Source organism: Adiantum capillus-veneris, chromosome 25 (assembly GCF_014529385.1).
Source record: "Adiantum capillus-veneris isolate H3 chromosome 25, ASM1452938v2, whole genome shotgun sequence".
NCBI classification, from domain to species: domain Eukaryota; kingdom Viridiplantae; phylum Streptophyta; class Polypodiopsida; order Polypodiales; family Pteridaceae; genus Adiantum; species Adiantum capillus-veneris.
Genome location: NC_140955.1, coordinates 6,479,875 through 6,500,633, shown reverse-complemented (window position 1 = coordinate 6,500,633; position 20,759 = coordinate 6,479,875). Strand labels below are relative to the sequence as shown.

Here is a 20,759-nt window from a genome sequence, read left to right as displayed (position 1 = left end):
CCAAGGTCAATCAGTTGAGGAGACCCGATGGGTCAGTTGTTTGCGAGCCAGAGGATATGCGTGCAGTTGAGACTGACTTTTACCGTGAGCTACTGTCGGCTGAGCCAGAGTCAGAGAGGCAGGATGCATGCAGGGAGCGGGTTTGGGCACAGATGCCTTGTCTTGTGACTGAGGAGATGCGGCAGAGGCTTGAGTTACCTCTTCAGCTTGAGGAGCTGCACACGGCTCTTAGGGCCCTCCCTCGTGGTAGCTGTCCAGGTGAGGATGGGCTGACTCCCAGCTTCTTCTTGGAGTACTGGGACCTGCTTGGCCCAGATCTTTGTAGTGCCTTTCAGTACATTCTGCACATAGGAGTGATGCCGGATAGCATGAGTGAGGGCCTGATTTACCTCATTCCTAAGGAGGGTGGCTCCTTGGATGAGATTCGACAGTGGTGTCCCATCACCATTCTCAACTCAGCCTACAAAATTCTTGCCAAGGCTCTGAGTTTGAGGATTCAGCCACTTTTGGAGAGCCTTATACATGGGACTCAGACAGGTTTTGTCAAGGAACGCAGTATCCTTGACAACATCTTCACTTTTTGGGAGGCTTCTGCCCTTGCACGGCTCCGTGGGGAGGACCTTGTGATTCTTCTTCTCGATTTTGAGAAGGCATACGACAGAGTTGACTGGGACTTTCTTGAGGGCACGCTACGTAGGATGGGCTTCTCAGAGGCTTGGATCAGAGGGGTGTCAGCTTTGTACAGACAGGCCCACAGTCAGGTGCTTTTGGCAGGAGGTAGAGGTGAGCGCTTCATGCTCACACGATCGGTCAGACAGGGTTGTCCTCTTGCCCCCTTTCTCTTTCTGTTCTATGCGGAGGCGATGAGCAGATTTTGGTGTCACAGCAGGTTGGTTTGAGGGGCTTAGCACTCCCTATACGGGGAGATGAGCTTCTGGACGCTGAGTTTGCCGACGACTCAGCCTTGTACTTAGAGGGCCAGGAGGCCAATTTACACAAATGTGGGCAGGCTTTGGAGACCTTCTGCTGTGCATCGGGCGCACTGATCAACTGGAGAAAGACAGTGGCTTTCTCAATTGGTAGTGCTCCTGTGCCAGATTGGATGCCAGGAGAGGGTTTCAGGTGGATTCCTCCAGGGACTGCAGTTCGGTACCTGGGTTGTCAGGTTGGTTTGGATTTGTCCCCCGAGCAGCAGATTGCTCCTCTTCTCCTGTCCATCAGGAGAAAGCTGTTACATTGGAGCTCAGCACGACTTTCACTGGCTGGTAGAGTAGTAGTTGCCAACCAGGTGTTGTTGGCGACTATGTGGTACATCACTTCTTGCTGGATCTTCTCGAGTTCTTGTATCATCCAGGTAGAGAGGCTGATCAGGAACTTCCTTTGGTCTGGTCGCGACACTCAGATTGCCCGAGCCAAGGTGGCTTGGTCGGTCATCACACTTCCTTGTTCTCAGGGAGGGCTTGGGATCATTGATCCAGCACAGCAGAGCAGAGCCCTTCTTGGGAAGTTCGTCGTCAGAGGACTTCTTCCAGGCGAGGAGCCCTGGAAGGAGTTCTTGTTGCAGAGGCTTCGTGCCAGGGTGCCTCTGGCAGGAGGCCCTTGGCAACCTTCGACCAGATGGATCTTTACAGAGTTGCGCCGAGTTGGTTTGAGCAGGAGACTGGAGGACCGATTCGCTGTGAGTTTGCTTCGGTCTTGGGAGCTATTGCGGCGTGGCCTAGAGCAGCGACAGCCGACGTGCACGGAGGAGCGCCTACGGCAGCCCCTCGTCTGGATCCCCATGGTTAGCACTCAGAGAGGCCACTTGGTTGGGAGTAGGCCTCATGTTTCTTGGGGTCCCATGGCAGCAGGTCCAGCGCGCTCTCTAGGTGACTGGCTAGAGTTCACAGGTTTGTCAGAGGAGGTGCAGGTTGTCCAGCTACAGGGCATGAGAGGGGTTCAGAGCATGTGTCAGGACATCTCAGAGTCAGTTCCAGCTGATTGGCTCACGCCTCTCGAGCCAGTAGCACCCCGGTGGATGGGAGCCTTCACACGACTGGAGGTTCTCATTTCAGTCAGGGCTTGCTCAGAGACTGTCCCAGCCCTGTTCTTCGAGCTTCAGGGTGGGGGACGATTACAGAGAGTTGCAGTAGAGGCCCCACAGGTAGCAGAGTGTTGTTTCCAGAGGATCTGAGTTGTGGGCATCTGTGGGAGGACTTGCGTCATAGACCCTGACCCAGCAGCTCTTGAGACAAGACACTGGAGGCTATGGGCTTGGGAGTGCTGTCCACTGGCACGAGTACAGTGGGATCCTGGTGAGTGGCTATGGAGGGACCCATTCTCTTCTGCAGACCGCCCAGGAGTCCCTTTCTTTCAGTACACTGTTCGGCTTGGACGTCATATACTTGCAGCACAGAGAGAGGCCCGCCCCGCTGCAGCACGTCATTGGCAGGAGGAGGGTCTCACAGTTGAGTTCTTGGCAGCTTTTTGGCAGAGGTTGTGGGACTCCAGACAGCCGAGGCGCGTCACCTTGTTCCAGTGGTTGGTTGCACACAGAGCCACAGCAGTAGGGAGCTGGCTTGTACATTGTGGTCTCTCGGTCGCATGTACAGCCTGTGACCAGCTGGTGGAGAGTCAGCGACACTGTCTTTGGGACTGTCCCTCGGCCCAGCAGGTGTGGCTACGAGTTCTTCGGCTGATGCCTGCCCTCTCCACGGCTCGACAGTTCACTTGGGGGGCGGCGGCTTGGTCCACCCTCACGGGCCCGGCACTTCAGTTTGAGCTATCTTCCACCAGCAGGATGATAGTGATACAGGGGGGTCGACCTACACTCCAGCCTGCTACAGACCTTACTCCACAGGAGTGGAGCAGTGAGAGAGCGGAGTGTTGGGAGCTCATCAGCGGCCTAGCTCTCTGGTTCATCTGGCGGGCCCGTTGTTTTCGCATCTTTGAGGCTCGCCTTGTACCACCAGCAGAGACTGTTCGTGACTTTTGGCTAGAGCTGATCCATACTCTCAGAGGACAGCTTGAGGGACTACAGGGCTGCTCCGACCGCATGCGGGAGCGCCGCGAGGCTTTCCTTCGTCTCTGGCGCCCTGGGCCGTTTTACTCCATGGTCCAGGGGGTGCTCAGATGGCACTACTGTCCACCTGTGTGGCTTTTCCCTCCTCCCATCTCTTGATTTAGCCCTATTGTATATATGTTGTTTTTTCATTGGGAGAGTCTCCCCATCATGTTTGTTGTAGCCCTCTCCTGCAGAGGTGGATGTAGCCCTATGGGCAGCTTTCATTAACTAATAGAAGGATCTTTTTCTCGGAAAAAAAAAAAACCCTCCTTCGAAGGCCCCACTCTCTATGGCGAGAGCGGTCTACTTATGATTGCACAAATCTCTACAATGCTTGGACTTGCCGACGATGTCGACGACGAGACGGGCTGAAATCTGAAAACTCTAAGGGCTGAAATCTGCAAATCTTCTACTTGCTGAATCCCGACTCTATGTCGACGACGACGATGCAACGACGACGCGCTGAAAATGCAGATGCTGTCAGCATCTGCATTTTCTGGGCTGAAACTGTAAACCTTGCGGAAACTGAACGTGCGGCGAGGAACTGCTGCGGGAAGGTGAGATCTACGAGGTTCGGGACTTGATCTGCGGTGTCTAAGGGCTGAAAACTGAAAACGCTGAGGTTTCTTGATGTTGTGTCGCGGTGAATCTGCAAAACGTTGGGGCTGATCTGCAAATAAAAAACGCTACGCTGAAAATGGCTCTGCTGTCGCCGGATGGCCTGCAACTGCAAAACGCTAGGTCTCTTGTTGAGTCTTCTGTCGCCAGGGATCTGCAAGAGCAAAAAACTTTGGCTGATCTGGTCCAAAAACGCTAGGTGGTTGCTGTGGAGCAAAAACGCTAGGGCTTGGGGCTCTGCTTGTTGAGCGAGTGCTCTTGCTGCCTCTTCTGCCAATTAGTCCTAGCCTAGGTTTGCTTATATACAAACTTACTCAATTTTCCCTATGTACTTTCCAACAAAAGTCACTTAAAAATAATAAGCGAAAAATATCAAAAATAGGCTAAATGCACTCGAAAATTCCTCTGAAGGATTCTGATGGATTCTGATGGGAATGCTTATGATCATGTTGTGTGCAACCAGAGGATATGCATCTACTCTAAGTGCCTGGGCATGCACGGTCTGCTAACAGACTCACAAAAGTGCCAGAACACTTCTTATTCTAGACTGACTTGACTGAACTGAACCCTAGTCATACTGTAGCTTGTCCACGGACACATAGGGTTGGATGTGTCACGTGATGTGCGCCGAAAGCGACACAAAGTCTTCTGAGGCTCCTTCGATGCTTCAACTTCGTCGAGTGTCATGCTTTCTTCTTCAAGAATCTTCATGGCTGAAAATTTCTGAAACCACTCCAACACAAAACCATGAACATACCTATTCCATGTGTAAGGTGCAGTGGAAGTGAATGTTTGAACGTTGCTCAAGATGAGTGCTCCGAACTGTGCTCAAGGGTTCCTTTTACTTACGAAAGGGAGAGCCTTTCGTTCCTTTAGTGAGAGAGTGCAATGGACACAAACAAAGTGAATGGACACTGTGAATGGAAGTGTATGAGATTGAGAGATAGAGAGAGAAGAGAATACGACACCAGAGACGTTGTAAAACCCTCCTCCAAAGGCCCCACTCTCTATAGCGAGAGCGGTCTACTTATGATAGCACAAATCTCTACAATGCTTGGACTTACCGACGATGAGGATGACGACGAGACGGGCTGAAATCTAGAAACTCTAAGGGCTGAAATTTGCAAATCTTTATCTGTTGAATTCTGACTCTATGTCGGTGACGACGATGCAACGACGACGTGCTGAAAACACAGATGCTGAAATCTGCGTTTTCCGGGCTGAAACTGTAAACCTTGCAGAAACTGACCATGCGGCGAGGAACTGTTGCGGGAAGGTGAGATCTGCGAGGTTCGGGGGTTCTTCTGCGAGTGCTAAGGCTGAAAACTGAAAACGCTGATGCTACTGTGGATTTCGTCGCGAAGATCTGCAAAAACGTTGGCTAGGGCTGATCTTTGTGCTGATGCAAAAACGGTGGGGTTCGGCGGTGGGAAACTGCTAACGCTAGGGCTGATCTGTTCCTTGCTGTCGCCGGGTTGATGCAGATGCAAAAACGTTGGCTTATCTGGGTTCTTGTCCAAAAAAACGCTAGCTTGCTGCAGTGATGCAAAAACGCTAGGCCTCTTGGGTTCTGCTGAGAAGTTGCCTGTTGAGCTTGTGCTCCTGCTGCCTCTTCTGCCAGAAAGTGATAGCTCTGGTTTCCTTATATACAAACTTAGCAAAATTGCCCTACCTACTTTCCAACATAAGTCACTTAAAAATAATAAGTGAAAAATGTCAAAAATAGGGAAAATAGGCTAAATGCACTGGAAAATTCCTCTGAAGGATTCTGATGGATTTTGATGGGAATGCTTATGATCATGATGTGTGCAACCAGAGGATATGCATCTACACTAAGTGATTGGGCATGCACGGTCTACGAATAGACTCACAGAAGTGCCAAATCACTTCTAAAACTAGACTGACTAGACTGACTGAACCCTTGTCATGCTGTAGCTTGTCCACGGACACATAGGGTTGGATGTGTCATGTGACACCATGTAAAGTGAGTGGAAAAAATCTTGTCTTCCTAAAAGACTATGCATGCAATGTAGATGAACAAACAGACGGAGTACCAAACCGTTCACCACACACGCAAACAATGAGATCGAATCTTTCTCTTTTGATCTAGAGCAATCAACTGTGGCAATTCAGAACTGAAATGCCCATGCTTGGTGCTCATACTTTCATGTGCTCTTTCTATAACTGTGTCGTGCCAAGGAAGAGACATGGAATGTGACTTCCTTGAATGCATACTTTTTAGCTTTTCATGAACAATCCGCGTACGTTTGTGCTCATTCATGAGTGAAACGTGCTCAATGTACAATATGTCATACCTAGGAAAAGGGATCACATAAAGACGTTGACTAAAATACAGGAAACGATCACGAATGAAACACTCGAGCAATGCATGCTGACAAATCATGCAAACACATAGTACTTCCTGTGAGGGTTCTTTGGACCTAGGCTCGAGAGCCAAGATCGGTTCTTCTTGAGGGGATTCTTTGGACCTTGACTCGAGAGCCAAGATCGGTTCTTCGTGATTGATCGAATCTGCAATGAGGTTAGCTTCACTAGAAACAGTATCAACTAAACCATCATCCTTGTGAACAATCACGTCTTGATCATACAAATCATCATGCTTGTCATTGGCATCTAAATCATCATGCTCATCATTATCATTCAAATCATCATGCTTATCATTATGCAAATCATCATGCTTGTCATTGTCATTCAAATCAACATGCTTATCATTATCATTCAATTCATCATGCTTATCATCATGCAAATCCTGTGTGTCATGCTTTGGAGAAGAAGAGACTGAGAGAGTCTCCTTTTTCCGAATCTCTTTCATCTGTGCCTGCACTTGAGAAAAGAGTCGCAACAACTCTTGCATGTGTCGCGCTTGCTCATGCTCACGCTCTATAGCTGCCTTTCTTTCTACTTCTCTTTCTGCTTCTCTTTCTGCGTGTCTGCGATCCATTTCTGCCATTCTTTCTACTCTTCTTGCTTCGCGTTCTAACTTCCTGTCCATAAACATCTGCTCCAACTCCTCCATAGAAGTTAGTGCAATCCTTGGCGTCGATAGGGAAGGGGGAGGGTCGGAAAAATCTCCTGGTGGGAAAATTCTTCTTCGCCTCTCTCATGCTCATCACTTCCAAGCGAAGTATCCATTCCGCTTTGAGTGATGACCATCCACTGAAGTCTTGGGTTCTTGTGGGTTCTTGTGGTCTTGGGTTCTTAAGTTCACGAGGAACTTGGGTTCTTGGGGGTCTTGGTTCTTGGGGTTCTTGATTTCTTGAGGTTCTTCTTTCGCTTGCAATCTGTGTTCGGGAAGGATCTTCTCTTCACCTGAGTTCTACTCTTTTCCGCGGGCGCACCTCTTGGCGGCCTTGCGCTCACACCAAGGTTGCTTTTTCCCACCTCACGTCGATTGGCCGGCTGCTAAGTGCACGTTCCCCTCTCAATGAGTGAAAAGAGGCACAAGGGGAGGCTAGACAAGCCCTTCTTTCTTGTGTTTCCTGTCACTCTTCAAAAACACGATTAGGAATCGACACGCCCAAGCGAACTTGGGTTCGTGCAACGTCAACAAGCCAAAAAAATCTTGTGGTTCTTGTGGTTCTTTCCTTGAGTGATACAGAACACTTCCAAAGCTCTAATGCCAATGTAAGGTGCAGCGGAATGAATGTTGACTTTTGCTCAAGATGAGTGCTCCGAACTGTGCTCAAGGGTTCCTTTTTCTTAGTGAAGGGAGAGCCTTCCGTTCTTTAATGAGAGAGTGCAATGGACACAAACAAAGTGAATGGACACTATGTGTGAAAGTGCATGAGACTGAGAGATAGAGAAGAGAATATGACACCAGAGACCTTGTAAAACCCTCCTCCGAAGGCCCCACGCTCTATGGCGAGAGCGGTCTACTTATGATTGCACAAATCTCTACAATGCTTGGACTTGCCGACAATGTTGACGACGAGACGGGCTGAAAAATCTGAAAACTCTAAGGGCTGAAATCTGCAAATCTTCTACCTGCTGAATTTTGACTCTATGTCGATGACGACGATGCAACAACAACGCGCTGAAAACGCAGATGCTGAAATCTGCGTTTTCCGGGCTGAAACTGTAAACCTTGCGGAAACTGAACGTGCGGCGAGAAATTGTTGCGGGAAGGTGAGATCTGCGAAGTTCGGGACTTGATCTGCGGTGTCTAAGGGCTGAAAACTGAAAACGCTGAGGTTTCTTGATGTTCCGTCGCGGTGAATCTGCAAAACGTTGGGGCTGATCTGCAAATAAAAAACGCTAGGCTGAAAATGGCTCTGCTGTCGCGGGATAGCCTACAACTGCAAAATGCTAGGTCTCTTGTTGAGTCTTCTGTCGCCAGGGATCTGCAAGAGCAAAAACGCTAGCTGATCTGGTCCAAAAACGCTAGGTGGTTGCTGTGGAGCAAAAACGCTAGGGCTTGGGGTTCTGCTGAGAAGTTTCCTGTTGAGCGAGTGCTCCTGTTGCGTCTTCTGCCAATTAGTGCTATTCTAGGTTTGCTTATATACAAACTTACCCAATTTGCCCTACCTACTTTCCAACAAAAGTCACTTAAAAATAATAAGTGAAAAATGTCAAAAATAGGGAAAATAGGCTAAATGCATTGGAAAATTCCCCTGAAGGATTCTGATGGATTTTGATGGAAATGCTTATGATCATGCTGTGTGCAACCAGAGGATATGCATCTACTCTAAGTGCCTGGGCATGCACGGTCTGCTTTAACAGACTCACAAAAGTGCCAGAACACTTCCTATTCTAGACTGACTTGACTGAACTGAACCCTGGTCATGCTGTAGCTTGTCCACGGACACATAGGGTTGGATGTGTCACGTGACATTTTGCTTCTTCTGTCGGCATAACCGGTTTTTGACCATACATCAACTCTGATGGCATATACCCTGTTCATTGAACTATGTGTGGTACAATCCGCCCATAAAGCATATGGTAGTAGCCTAGGCCAATCACCAATATGTCCGTTGCATGCTTTAGCCAAAGCGTTAATGATGGGTGGATGATCTCTTTCACTTTTTCCATTATCCTTAGTAAGGTGTGGTTAGGGCTAGTTTAATCCCAAGACGGTTAAAGAATTCTCTTCCTTCATTTGTATCTAGCTCACTCTAACAAGTGTGATCTTGCGGATGCATCCATACTTGCATATCACATCTTCAAGCAGAAATTTGCACACTGCACTTGTTGTCTTGTTCTTCCCTCCACCTGGCTGGTTAGATCTTCCTTGGCAAGCACAATATACCTCATCTGCCACAATCCCATAGGCATAGTCACTAGGTCCACAACCCACTTATAGTGCATAGCCAATGGATAAGCTGGGTGCAAACGATCTTGAATACATCTTTGTACATCCCTTTCCACCAATATTGGTCTTTGATCTTTGCATAGGTAGCCCTGATTCCTTTGTGTCCTACCGATAAACCCTCATGGAACTCTTTCATGATCCTCTGTTGAGTGTCTTTGCTGCAAATAACCGTTTGTGGAGTTTCTCTTCTCTACTTTGGATGATTCCATAGATGCCCATCTCTAAGGAAGTAGCCGTAGGCCTTCTTCCTCATCTTTCTATAATCTTGATCACTCGAGTCTTCTGGTTTTCTCAGAGCCACTCTCCATCGTAGTCGTCCTCAGAAATATTGCAAATACGCTCCTACGCGTGATTTGTTGCCAGGTGAGGGTTTTTGGATTCCCCCAAGGACTGCAGTTCGATACTTGGGTTGTCAGGTTAGTTTGGACTTCTCTCCTGAGCAGCAGATTGCTCCCCACCTTTTGTCCATCAGGAGGAAGCTGTTGCATTGGAGCTCCGCACGACTCTCTCTAACAAACTGCTGACGTGTCAAAGCCTAAAGAATGGAGCCAACTTGCAAATGCTGGCCGAGGAACCTAAACCCTAAGAAGAACAAGTAACAGAAGAAGTCCTACCAACTTATGGGGATCCCGTCCGATGGGTCCCCAAGTGACATAAAGGATAAAAATAAAGCAGGACACACACACTAAAAATTGCGTAGCTGCTGATGACGTGGCAGATTTTTGAAAATCACGCTTGCTGATGACGTGAGAGGCTGTACGAATTTCCGCGTTTTGTGTTGACTGATGACGTGGCAGCTTTATGGATTTCCGTAAATTACGTTGATAGCTTTTTGGCATTGCTTTTGGACCAAAAGCTTTTGAGTTTTGAAGGCTTTTCACTGTAACTGCTTTTCAGGCCAAGGGTCTTTAAATATGAGGTTAGGGCTCATTCTCTGGCATGCTTCCTGGAGAAGGTGCAGAGTCTCGAGTATCGGCTTGTATTGTGTTGATGCAATATAGAGAAATACCGAAAGGGGCGCCAAGGTTTGGGGCCAATACTCTCTAGGGTGGAATTCCGCCACTCAGTGTCGCGTGTCGTCTCTCTCTTTCAGTTCAATCGTTATTGAAGTGCTAAAAGTCTGTTCAGTCTGTTCTTTTCTATTGGCACGTGGTGCCCATCTTGTGACAGTGGTATCAGAGCATCTGGCATGTGCTTTTCTGAAAGCATACCGGTCCTACCAAAGAGCAGACAGAGCAAGATTGCACTTCCAAAGTTCATTGGAAATTTTGGCTTTGTGCTCCGACCCCGGACCCACTAGCCACTCCCACCCTTACTACATCGCGCATCGGGCGCGCTCCTGTCTTCACCGCTCATGTCTTACAGGGCATAAGCCATAAAGATGACTTGCAAGAGAAGGATCCAAGATTTGTTTCGAGATGTTGTTTTTCTCAAAGGCAGTGCCGTGCAGATGTTGATCTCTATAGCTACCAAGCTGCACACTCCAAGGACTTGGCAAGCTTTCAATAAAATTTTTGTCGGAAGTTATATGGTTTCTGACATCTTCCTTCGGAGTGCAACTTTTGACAGAGTGGGGTATCCTGAAATGCTTGCCATGGAAACCCTAGCAGATTATAACTTGAAATTTCTCGACATCTCCCAGTAGATGTCTCTTCACAAGTAGATGACCTTGGAGGTCCAGTGCGATTGCTATCTTGGGACTACCATCGCCGCCAAAGAAACACTGTTTGTCCAAGAGCTGATGGACCATGCTTTGCTCGGCTACGACCCCTATGGAATGAACGTAACCCCATTTTTTGGTGCAGGTTTCAAGAGGGAAAGTCGGTCGACTTTTTGAGCTCGACTGATGTGGAGATTGCTTTTTAAGTTTGAAATCTGTTTGAGAACTTGTTTGGTGATCATGTTTGGAATTTGTTTGAAATGGATGGTATCTGTTTTGAACCTGTCTTGGTGCCGATTTGAATTGTTTGACTCTGGTTGTAATACTAATTTCAATGATTGGTGATTTTACTCCTGGGTGGAGTAGTGAGAAATGATGTTTGAAAATGCTTGTTCATACTCATGGCCAAAACCCTTGTGGTTATTTGCGGGGGCAGTATTGAATGAAAAAGTGTTGTTTTTACTCATGGCCCGGACCCTTGTGGTTATTTACGGGGGGAGTATTGTTGTGACTCCCGGCCCGGACCTGGATGGTTACGCGGGAGAAGTATTAAGAAGACTGAGCAGTGGTTACTCTTAGCACCTCCAAATGACGCAGGCTGCGGTCTAGGGGACGTTTGGTCGTAACAGGCCTCTATATCTCCCGGCCCGGACCTTTTTAGGTTATGCGGGAGGAGTGATGAGGGAGTCGTTGAATATCTCCCGGCCCGGACCTTGTTAGGTTATGCGGGAGGAGTGTTCATCGGCGGCTTTATGTTTCTATGTCTTGTAACATGCATATGTGAGCATTTGTGTTGCATTGTGATGTGCCAACCATTGAATTGGATGAGATTGCTTGGGTATGTAATTTTGGTGCATTAAGACACCCGTGGAAGATCAGTACGGTCTGGGTGTGATGGCTAATTTTACTACGCCGGAAGAGCAAACTGATTGTCCCTCGGAATGTCTCTCGGAATGACCCTCGGAATTTTCTTTTGAGCTAACTTGAGTTGTTTTGCAGATATGTTGTAATCGCGGACGATTACTCTCTTTCAAGAAGGGGAGACGTAACAAACTGCTCACGTGTCAAAGCCTAAAGAATGGAGCCAACTTGCAGATGCTGGCCCAGGGGCCTAAACCCTAAGAAGAACAAGTAACAGAAGAAGTCCTACCAACTTATGGGGACCCCATCCGATGGGACCCCAAGTGACATAAAGGATTAAAATAAAGCAGGACCCACACACACACTGAAAATTGCGTAGCTGCTAATGACGTGGCAGATTTTTGAAAATTACGTTAATTGATGACGTGACAGGCTGTACGGATTTTCGCGTTTTGTGCTGACTGATGACGTGGCAGCTGTACGGATTTTCGTAAATTACGTTGGCAACTTTTTGGCATTGCGTTTGGACCAGAAGCTTTTGAGTTTTGAAGGCTTTTCATTGTAATTGCTTTTCAGACCAAGGGCCTTTAAATATGAGGTTAGGGCTCATTCTCTGGCATGCTTCTTGGAGAAGGTGCAGAGTCTGGAGTACGTCTTGTATTGTGTTGATGCAATATAAAGAAATACCGAAAGGGACGCCAAGGTTTGGGGCCAACACTCTCTGGGGTGGAATTTCGCCACTCCGTGTCGCGTGTCGTCTCTCTCTTTCAGTTCAGTTGTTATTGAAGTGCTGAAAGTCTGTTCAGTCTGTTCTTTTCTATTGGCACGTGGTGCCCGTCTTGTGACACTCTCTCTGGCAGGCAGAGTTGTAGTGGTCAACCAGGTGTTGTTGGCTACTATACATCTTGTGGATTTTTCTCGAGTTCCTGCATCAGCCAAGTAGAGAGGCTGATCAGGAATTTCCTTTGGTCAGGGCGTGACACTCAGATAGCTCGGGCCAAAGTGGCTTGGCAGGTCGTTACTCTTCCTTGTTCTCAGGGGGGGTTGGGGATCATAGACCCAGCACAGTAGAGCAGAGCCCTTCTTGGGAAGTATGTTGTCAGCGGATTGCTTCCAGGGGAAGAACCCTGGAAGGAGTTTTTGCTTCAGCGGCTTAGTGCTAGAGTGCCTCAGGCTGGAGGCCCTTGGAGACCTTCGACCAGATGGATTTTTATAGAGATGCGCAGGGTTGGCCTGAGCAAGAGACTGGAGGACCGTTTTGCTACGAGTCTGCTCCGCTCTAGGGAGCATCTGAGGAGAGGCCTGGAGCATCACCAGCCTACTTGCATGGAGGAGCGCTTGCGACAGCCCCTTGTTTGGAACCCCATGGTTAGCACTCCGAGAGGCCACTTGGTTGGTAGTAGGCCTCATGTTTCTTGGGGTCCCATGGCAGAGGGTCCAGCACGCACCTTGGGTGACTGGTTACAGTTCTCAGGCTTGTCAGAGGAGCTCCAGAGCATCCAGTTACAGGGCATGAGAGGGGTGCAAAGCATGTGTCAGGACATCACAAACGCAGTACCAGCCGAGTGGCTCACCCCTCTCGAGTTAGCAGCGCCCAGATGGATGGGGGCCTTCACACGACTGGAGGTCCTCATCGCAGTTTGGGCTTGTTCAGAGACTGTACCTTCCCTGTTTTTCGAGCTACACGGTGAGGGTTGTTTACACGGAGTGTCAGCTGAGGCCCCACATGTTGCACAGTGTTCTTGGTTTTCTAAATTATCAATTTAAGTTGTGATCAGGAAGGGATGTTTGTGGATTGATTAAAGACTATTCAAGATACCATACACTGCTGATTCCAGATTTAGGAGGAGGGAACCGGACAGCAGGTGTGTATGACACACCTTGGGCCTACCCCCAAGCAACTATATAGGGTTATGTTTGGAGGTCCAATTGATATGACAATGAATATGTATCTTTGGTGCCTTTTGCTGGCTCTCCACGGCATTGGGTCAGCACCTATTTACTGAAGGAGAGGATTCAGATCTTGTTTTCCTGTTATCCCCTTCTTCTTTATTGGGTTTTATGAGAGAACACAGGTATGATCCCAAGCCTCGACAGTGATCAAAGGTCTTCACTAGATGGCTTTGTTACTCGAATATGTGTGACAAATGAAACCTCTAGTAATTTAGCATACTTGAACAGCGCCCGGTCATGTTACCGATTCAGTTCTCACTTTTTTTTTCCCCAAAAAAAGGATCCGTTCGTTAAGAAAAACTGCCCAATGGGCTACAAACTGCCTCTGCTAGAGAGGGCTACATGCATGTGGGAAGACACTCCCAGTGAAAAGACAAATTACGTACAATAATGGCTAAATCAGGAGATGGGGGGAGGAAATAACCACACTGGTGGACGGTACTGCCATCTAGGCGCGCCATGAACCATGGTGAAGAAGGACCTTGGGCACCAAATTTGCAAGAAGGCCTCTTGGTGCTACCGCATGCGGTCGGAGCTGCCTTGAAGTCTCTCAAACTGCCCCCTGAGGGTAGACCAGCTCCATCCAAATGTCACGGACAGTCTCCGGCGGTGGGATGGGTCGAGCCTCAAAGATGCGGACGCAGCGGGCTCGCCAGATGAACCAGAGTGTCAGATTGAAAATGAGACAAGTCTCTATTTCTGTTCCACTCCTAAGGAACTAGCTCTGTGGCTGGCTGTAGTGTAGGCTGGCCCTCTTGTATCAGAATCATCCTGCTGACAGAAGCCATCTCAAAACAAAGTGCTGGGCCCGTGAGTGTGGACCAAGCTGTAGCACCCCAAGTATAGTGGCTGGCTGTGGAGAGTGCAGGTATCAGCCAAAGAATCCGAAGCCAAACCTGCCGTGCTCACTCCTTGAACTGTAGTTATCCACAGGACAAAACAATTCAAAATTATGGAACTCGCTTGTCACTTGTTTTGTCCTGTGGATGACAAGTGATGACACTTCAACTCACTTGTTTTGTCGTGTGGATGACTACAGTTCAAAATTGTGGAACTCGCTTCTGATCCATCAGCCGAAGAATCCGAACTCACTTCTTGTGGACCTCCTTTCAGAATTGGGGCCTATCATCTGCATGTTTTGAGATTGTTGTAGGGTGGGTGCACTGGATCTTGTCTCCCTTTATATCGTAGCTGATTTACATCAGCCCATCCAGCGGTAGAATTTCTTACAAGGTAAGCTTGCAGATTGAGTCTAGATGCTATGCTCTATCTATACCTGGATTGGCACACTAGAGGTTGTAGGTAGCATTCCACTGGTTGTTTGGATGGATAAGGATACCAATTTGGAAGAAATACTGAGGATAGCCATCCATACGTTGAGCGGAGGATTATTTAGCGACTTTTTTGCTCAAAAGCTGGGGAGCAATGAAAAGTGCACTTTTGAGACTTGATTGAGACATTTAATCGTAGAAATGAGGAATGGGAGTAGGCGTCCACTTTCATGGCCCACTTGCATCATTTCTTTGCATATTTGTTCCTTGCATTTGATTGATTTTGATGAGAAAAAGAAAGGGGCAGAGTCAAAGAGGCCTCTGAAAAAATAATAGACCCATTCCAGACAAACTTCTATGAGTTGGCTTCAGCTGGTTTACTGTGGTCTGTGAAGATCGATATAGCTTCTTGCCAGAAGCTTTTTTCATGTCTTTTCTATCCCCATTTTTATGATTTGCTATGATTAAGAGCATTCCATTTCCTTAATCCATTTTAAATCCTTTTGGAACACATTAATTTGAGATTGTCTTACGGTTCAATGCAATTTTGGCTGTCTTGCCCACTTCTATAGATTCTCCTTACCTCATCACACAAGCATGGAGAAAAGGATTTAACTCAGGTTGGAAATTAAGGTTGTCTGTCTTTGAATCAGAGTTTTGCTGCAGATTGAGTTCAGCTACAAATTACTATCTTTAAAAGTAGGTTAAGTTGCACTTACCTGGCTCAGGGACTATCATAAATTTCACAAGGTACACCGGTGGAACTGCATACATAAGCTTGATAGGTATAAGGTCGAGGGAATGGATCAGATGGTGTACTTTCAGTGTTGTTTGAGTGATGTGACCGTACTTGTCACAATACATAAGTGTGTTTTCATGTTCAGAAGGTTTCTTTGTCGAATAATAATCTAATTCTGGCAGGAGTCTACCCCTGAACATGAGCGTGGAATAGTTGGAGGAGTTCAAAATTCAGTACAGTCCTTCCTCGAGATGCTGTCCTTTGTTGCTGGCATGTTGATTTCCAAGCCCAAGGTTTCTGCGCCAATATCTTTCTGTTTATTGATTTCTTTGCTTATTTTCGTTAAGTACTTACAACATATCGACTGAACCCTAAGAAACACATGCATTCATCTACTTTGACAATGTAAAGCACAGCTTCCAATTGTGCACCCCTTTTTTGTTTTTCCCCAATGCTCATGGAGCTCACAACGATGTAATATTTGAAAGAGATGTAAAGGGTTGAGGTTAAGACCATGGCCATCTGAGACTCTCTTCAAGGGCAGTTGAGTTTAGGAGGGTGTAGACCTAGAAGATTTCCCTCTATATTCCTCCTCTCCCATGCCTCCATGCTGGAGCTCCAAGTGACTTGAGTTGAGGAGGGTGCAAACCTAGAAGACCGCTCGTTTCTGCCTCCATGATTTTTGCGCTGGGTGCGAGCCTTCAAAAACCCTTTGAATCCACCGGGTGTGCCCAAGTGTTAACGGCTAAAGTTGCTAGCACTTAGAGGCTGGTCATTAGATGTTGTGCCAATTTGGATGTGGCGAACCCTTTTGGCAGTTGCATACTTCGTCGTGGAGATGCCACATGGCAAGGCTCATCCTTTCCCCATTTCACACAAATCCAACCTCCGATTCCCGTTTCAAGGCCCTGAAACTGCATTTCGTGGTAACTATCCTCACACTGGACTCATATGAATACATAAGCTTGGAGAAAAAAACCTAAACATGTGATATGCAGCAAAGCTTTTAGTACTATAGGCTCCTGGTATTTAGACAGCTACCACTGCCAGCCAGGTAGCTACCTAAGGAGGTAATGGGAACCTTGTAATATTGCCAGTCGCAGTGAACACCATCATCTCTTTATGATTTTTTTGCTACATAATATGTGTGCTTTGATTTTCAATAGTAGACTTGCATGTTTTCCTACACTTACCATAGTCTGACCAAAAGTTGATCAAGAGACGACTATTTTTTGCAGGACTTTGATAAGTTGGTATACTTGTCATATGGTGCTGTGACAGCATCTCTAATACTCTACTCTTTTCAAACATATCGTGTGCGGGGTCATCTACTGCACTTGGAACGTGTGTTCAGATCTCATTGAAGATTAGATATGCAAGGTAAGCCACACAAGAAAAGACTTAATCCTTCCAATGAATGAAAGCTAATGAATGTTTCCTGTTGTGTCTTTTTAGACAAACATGGGGAGCTGCTGCTCATGCTGGGGGCATCAAAAGGTCGTAAGTCACACGGGTACAAGTGAAGAATGTACATAAGAAGATCATTAGTCCATGGATAGAGAGTCTAACAAGGCAAAGCTCACCGGCATGGCTAGTTCAACTAGCTTTTGCAATTGCCTCTTTTGGCTTAGTTTCAAATCTTACCCAAGGGGAATCACTATCCAAGCCCGTGTGAGGAAGCTGGCATCTAAGCCCCAAGTGAGCATGGTCTAGAGAGTATACAAAAAACAACACATTACTCAGCATATAGAAGGTCTATACATCATTGCTACCAACTAGTATATCATTCCTCTTGAGAAGCTGGCATCAAGCCTGCTAAAGTGGTAGCGTAATGCGTTTGCTTGCAGGGGGGGGAGAGAGAGAGAGAGAGAGAGAGCATTGGCTTTCGATCAAGAGGCTCTTTCAAACAGTAAAAAGGCAACATCAAACTAACATTATTTTTTGAACTTACATAAAAGTAATATTTTTGAGGTAGTTAAATAGCTTGTATATAGCCTCTACTATATTCTCAAGCTGCAAAGTTGACTTTGAAATATTTGTGTGTCAAATCCACTAAATAGAAATAACAATAAGGGACCCAATAAGAAAAATGTTGCTCTCTTGCCCTCTAGGTGTAGAAAGTGGCACATCAGACATACGTGTGACAAGGCACAAGTGGCAAATCAATAGTGGAAGGTTGTCATGCACTCTAGGTAGAGCATCAACTATTGTTGCTTATGGTAGAGCATTGTCGCACGTAAGTCTGATGCGCCAATGCTCTACCATAAGCAACAATAGTTAATGATCTACCTAGAGTGCATAACAACCTCGCGATGGGACTTGTGGATGCGAGACTTGTCGATTCTCCTCAAGTTCCAAGTAGAGACGTGGAATATTTGCTCCTAATCCTCATTGATACTCTTGAGGGTGGTGGCCAAATACTTCATTTTATCACGTTTATCTATCGCAAGGATCAAATCAACATACCACTACTCAACAAATAGTTAAACAATGGAGACTCGGCACATATAGTTAATCATGCTGAGTGAAAAAATCTTTAAAGTTACATTGCCTTGTGCTTAGTTTGTTGCATATTTCATGTTTATAAGAGAATAGACAAACAATTTTTGTTCACATGCACCGGACAATGAATCTTAAAGCACGATCACTTTGTAAGAGATAAATCATAATAGTCAAGAAAGACAATCTAGGCTCCATCTAAAGTAATGATGCAAAACCAATTGCTTTCAGTTAATTTATGTTTTTTAAGTATCCTAATTTAAGCCACATGTGCAAGAATCCAACTTCCATAAAAAAAGAGGCTTAACCAAGGATCGTTACTTCCAACACTACTTGGTAGCAAAGGTGGTAACCATTTGGTTGTTTTGTCCGATAAGTTCTTAGAGGAGCGTCCCATGCTTTGCATCAATTGCAACCTTAGGGAGATAGGCATCTCAATCATCTAGAAGCATCCATAAAAAGAGAAGCATCTTCTTAGGCCGGATGCAAGCAAACCCCTAGACAGGTCGTCTTATCCACTTCCATCACTTTTCTAGAAGATAAGAGTATGCCATCTCTTTTTCATATGTTGTCCAATAAAAGAAAACAGACAAGTTATAACAAAACTTGGATAGAAGTGACGAAGCTTGAAATCTTGCAAAAGAGGGTGTCTTGATTCTTACCTTGATGGATCCGCTTCCTCATCAAGCATATTTGTGCTTTGGTGGAGGAGAAGGCTTATGGTAGCCTCCTCCATGTCTGACATGCGTAACATTTTGTACGTCAATGTTACCACAATGACAATGCCCTTAACCTTGTTCCAAAAAAGTGTCCCTCTCAAGCAAAGGTGTTGAATGGCTCATGCGGCATGTTAGGTTTCTTGAGGCTCTCATTTAAAATCGTTGTATTTTGTAGCTTATTTTGCTTGTCATAGAGTTGTTTGAGACACAGCCATATGGCTGTGAAGTCATAGTGATAATGCACCTCAATGTGCTTTGTGCGAGCATCAAAAACTAGGTTCCTCGCAACTGTCAATGCGCTCTATTAGTGTAGATGATGTTGGCAGTGTCCTATCCAACAACCAAATCAGCCATGAGGCGTCTAAGCCATACACACTTAACCGTAGCTGTGAAGACTGTCCTGTGCTCAACTTCACCACTTGAAGTGGCCACATTAGGTTGCTTCTTGCTCAACCATGATATGTATGAATTGCCGAGCATGAAAACAGAACCACTTGTGGACACTTACGTGCCCATAGCAACCAACCCAACCTAAGTCCGAAAAAGCATGTAAATCTGGCGGCAATGACCCCTTAGGATAAAACAAGCCAAGATAAAAAGTGCCACTCAAGTAGAGAAAAATCCTCTTGAGAGACTACGAATGCCTAGCCCCTGGGCTATGCATAATCTTCTAACCTATGAGATTGCAAACTGAAAATCTGGCATTGTATTGCATACATAAATAAGGCATTCATCAGCAGTTAGGTAAAGAATGACATCAATTGGATCACCAGCATCATGAAGACTTAATTTCAAACCTGTTTCCATTGGAATAGCAATAGGTTTGCAGTCCTCAAGACCAAACTTACATAGTAATGTCTCTATGTAGCTTGTTTGACACAAGGCAATACCATCATCACACTGCTTAAATTGTATGCCCAAGTAATGATGCAAAAGCCCCAAGTATGTCATCTTGAAAGTAGCATTCAAATCAACCTTGAATTCAGTAATTTGTGTCTTATTTGGAGCAGTAATCAGTAAATCATCTACACATAGAACGATAATAAGAAATACATCACCCTCACCCTTTACATTCAAAGTGCTTTTTGTTGGACTGTTACAAAATCCATGTTTAACCAAATGAGTGTCAGCTTTCTCATACCAAGCACAAGGAGATTACTTCAACCTATACAAAGCTTTCTTACATTTGCACACTTTATCTTCTTCTTGACAAAACTGCGAGGCTACATGACATAAACTTCCTCAAATATATCACCATTCAAGAAAGCAGTAACAATGTCTGATTGATGTACATCCCATCCAAATGAGTTGCCAACGCATATAGAAACCAAACAATAGTCATACGACAAGTGGAAGGAAAAGGCTTTTCATAATCTATGTCTCTTTGTTGTGCATAACCTTTTGCAACAAGTCCACCCTTGTAGCGATCAGTCTCGCCATCCGGCTTACGTTTCAACTTGTAAACCCAATGTGTATCAATGGCCTTTTTGCCATGTAGAAATCACATAAAGTCCATGTGTCATTTTCTATAAGTGCATCATATTATGATTGCATGGCAACCATCCAATTTTCTGAATTCTGTGCTTCTTTAAAGAAAGAGGTTCTTTTACATCACATAAACTAGAAACAGCCAAAACATAATAGTTTGAAGAATAAGATGCATGGCGAGAACTTGAACGAGTATGAGTAGACATAGGTGCATCCAATTTACTATCACGCAAAGTATGCACCAACCATTTTCATGTACCGCTAGCCTCCTCATTCTCATCCCTTTCCACATCAAGTACATCATCTACATCTACATCAGTAATAGGTAGATCCATAGTATTTTTTGAGACCTCCATAGGCTATGTATTTGCCTCATTGGAATTTACATTCAACTTTTCACCATCAAAAAGAGGCAACAAAGTGTCATAAATGTCCTGTGAGCTTACATTATTGTCTTTGATACATGATAACAAAGGCTGAACAGAATTTTCCACAAACACATCTCGTAAAACCAAGATACATTTTGTTTGCTGATGGTATAGCCTGTAGCCTTTGCTTTCAATATTGTAACCAACAAAA

The 20,759-nt window shown here is 45.8% G+C and overlaps 1 protein-coding gene across 2 annotated transcripts in view; it reads left to right on the top strand.

The window, feature by feature from the left end:
- Positions 1 to 17,236, top strand: part of LOC147424375 (solute carrier family 40 member 1-like) — an 82,267-nt gene extending 65,031 nt beyond the window's left edge. Inside the window, exons 7-10 of one of the 2 annotated variants that reach the window (XM_086500507.1) lie at positions 15,657 to 15,767; positions 16,713 to 16,727; positions 16,829 to 16,854; positions 16,930 to 17,236. In XM_086500507.1, coding sequence (XP_086356633.1) covers positions 15,657 to 15,767; positions 16,713 to 16,727; positions 16,829 to 16,854; positions 16,930 to 16,978 — 201 coding nt within the window. In that variant the 3' untranslated portion in view covers positions 16,979 to 17,236. Of the gene's footprint in view, positions 1 to 15,656; positions 15,768 to 16,712; positions 16,855 to 16,929 lie in introns of both variants that reach the window. The other variant, XM_086500506.1, reaches the window with a different exon arrangement.
- The last annotated feature ends 3,523 nt before the right edge of the window (positions 17,237 to 20,759 follow it).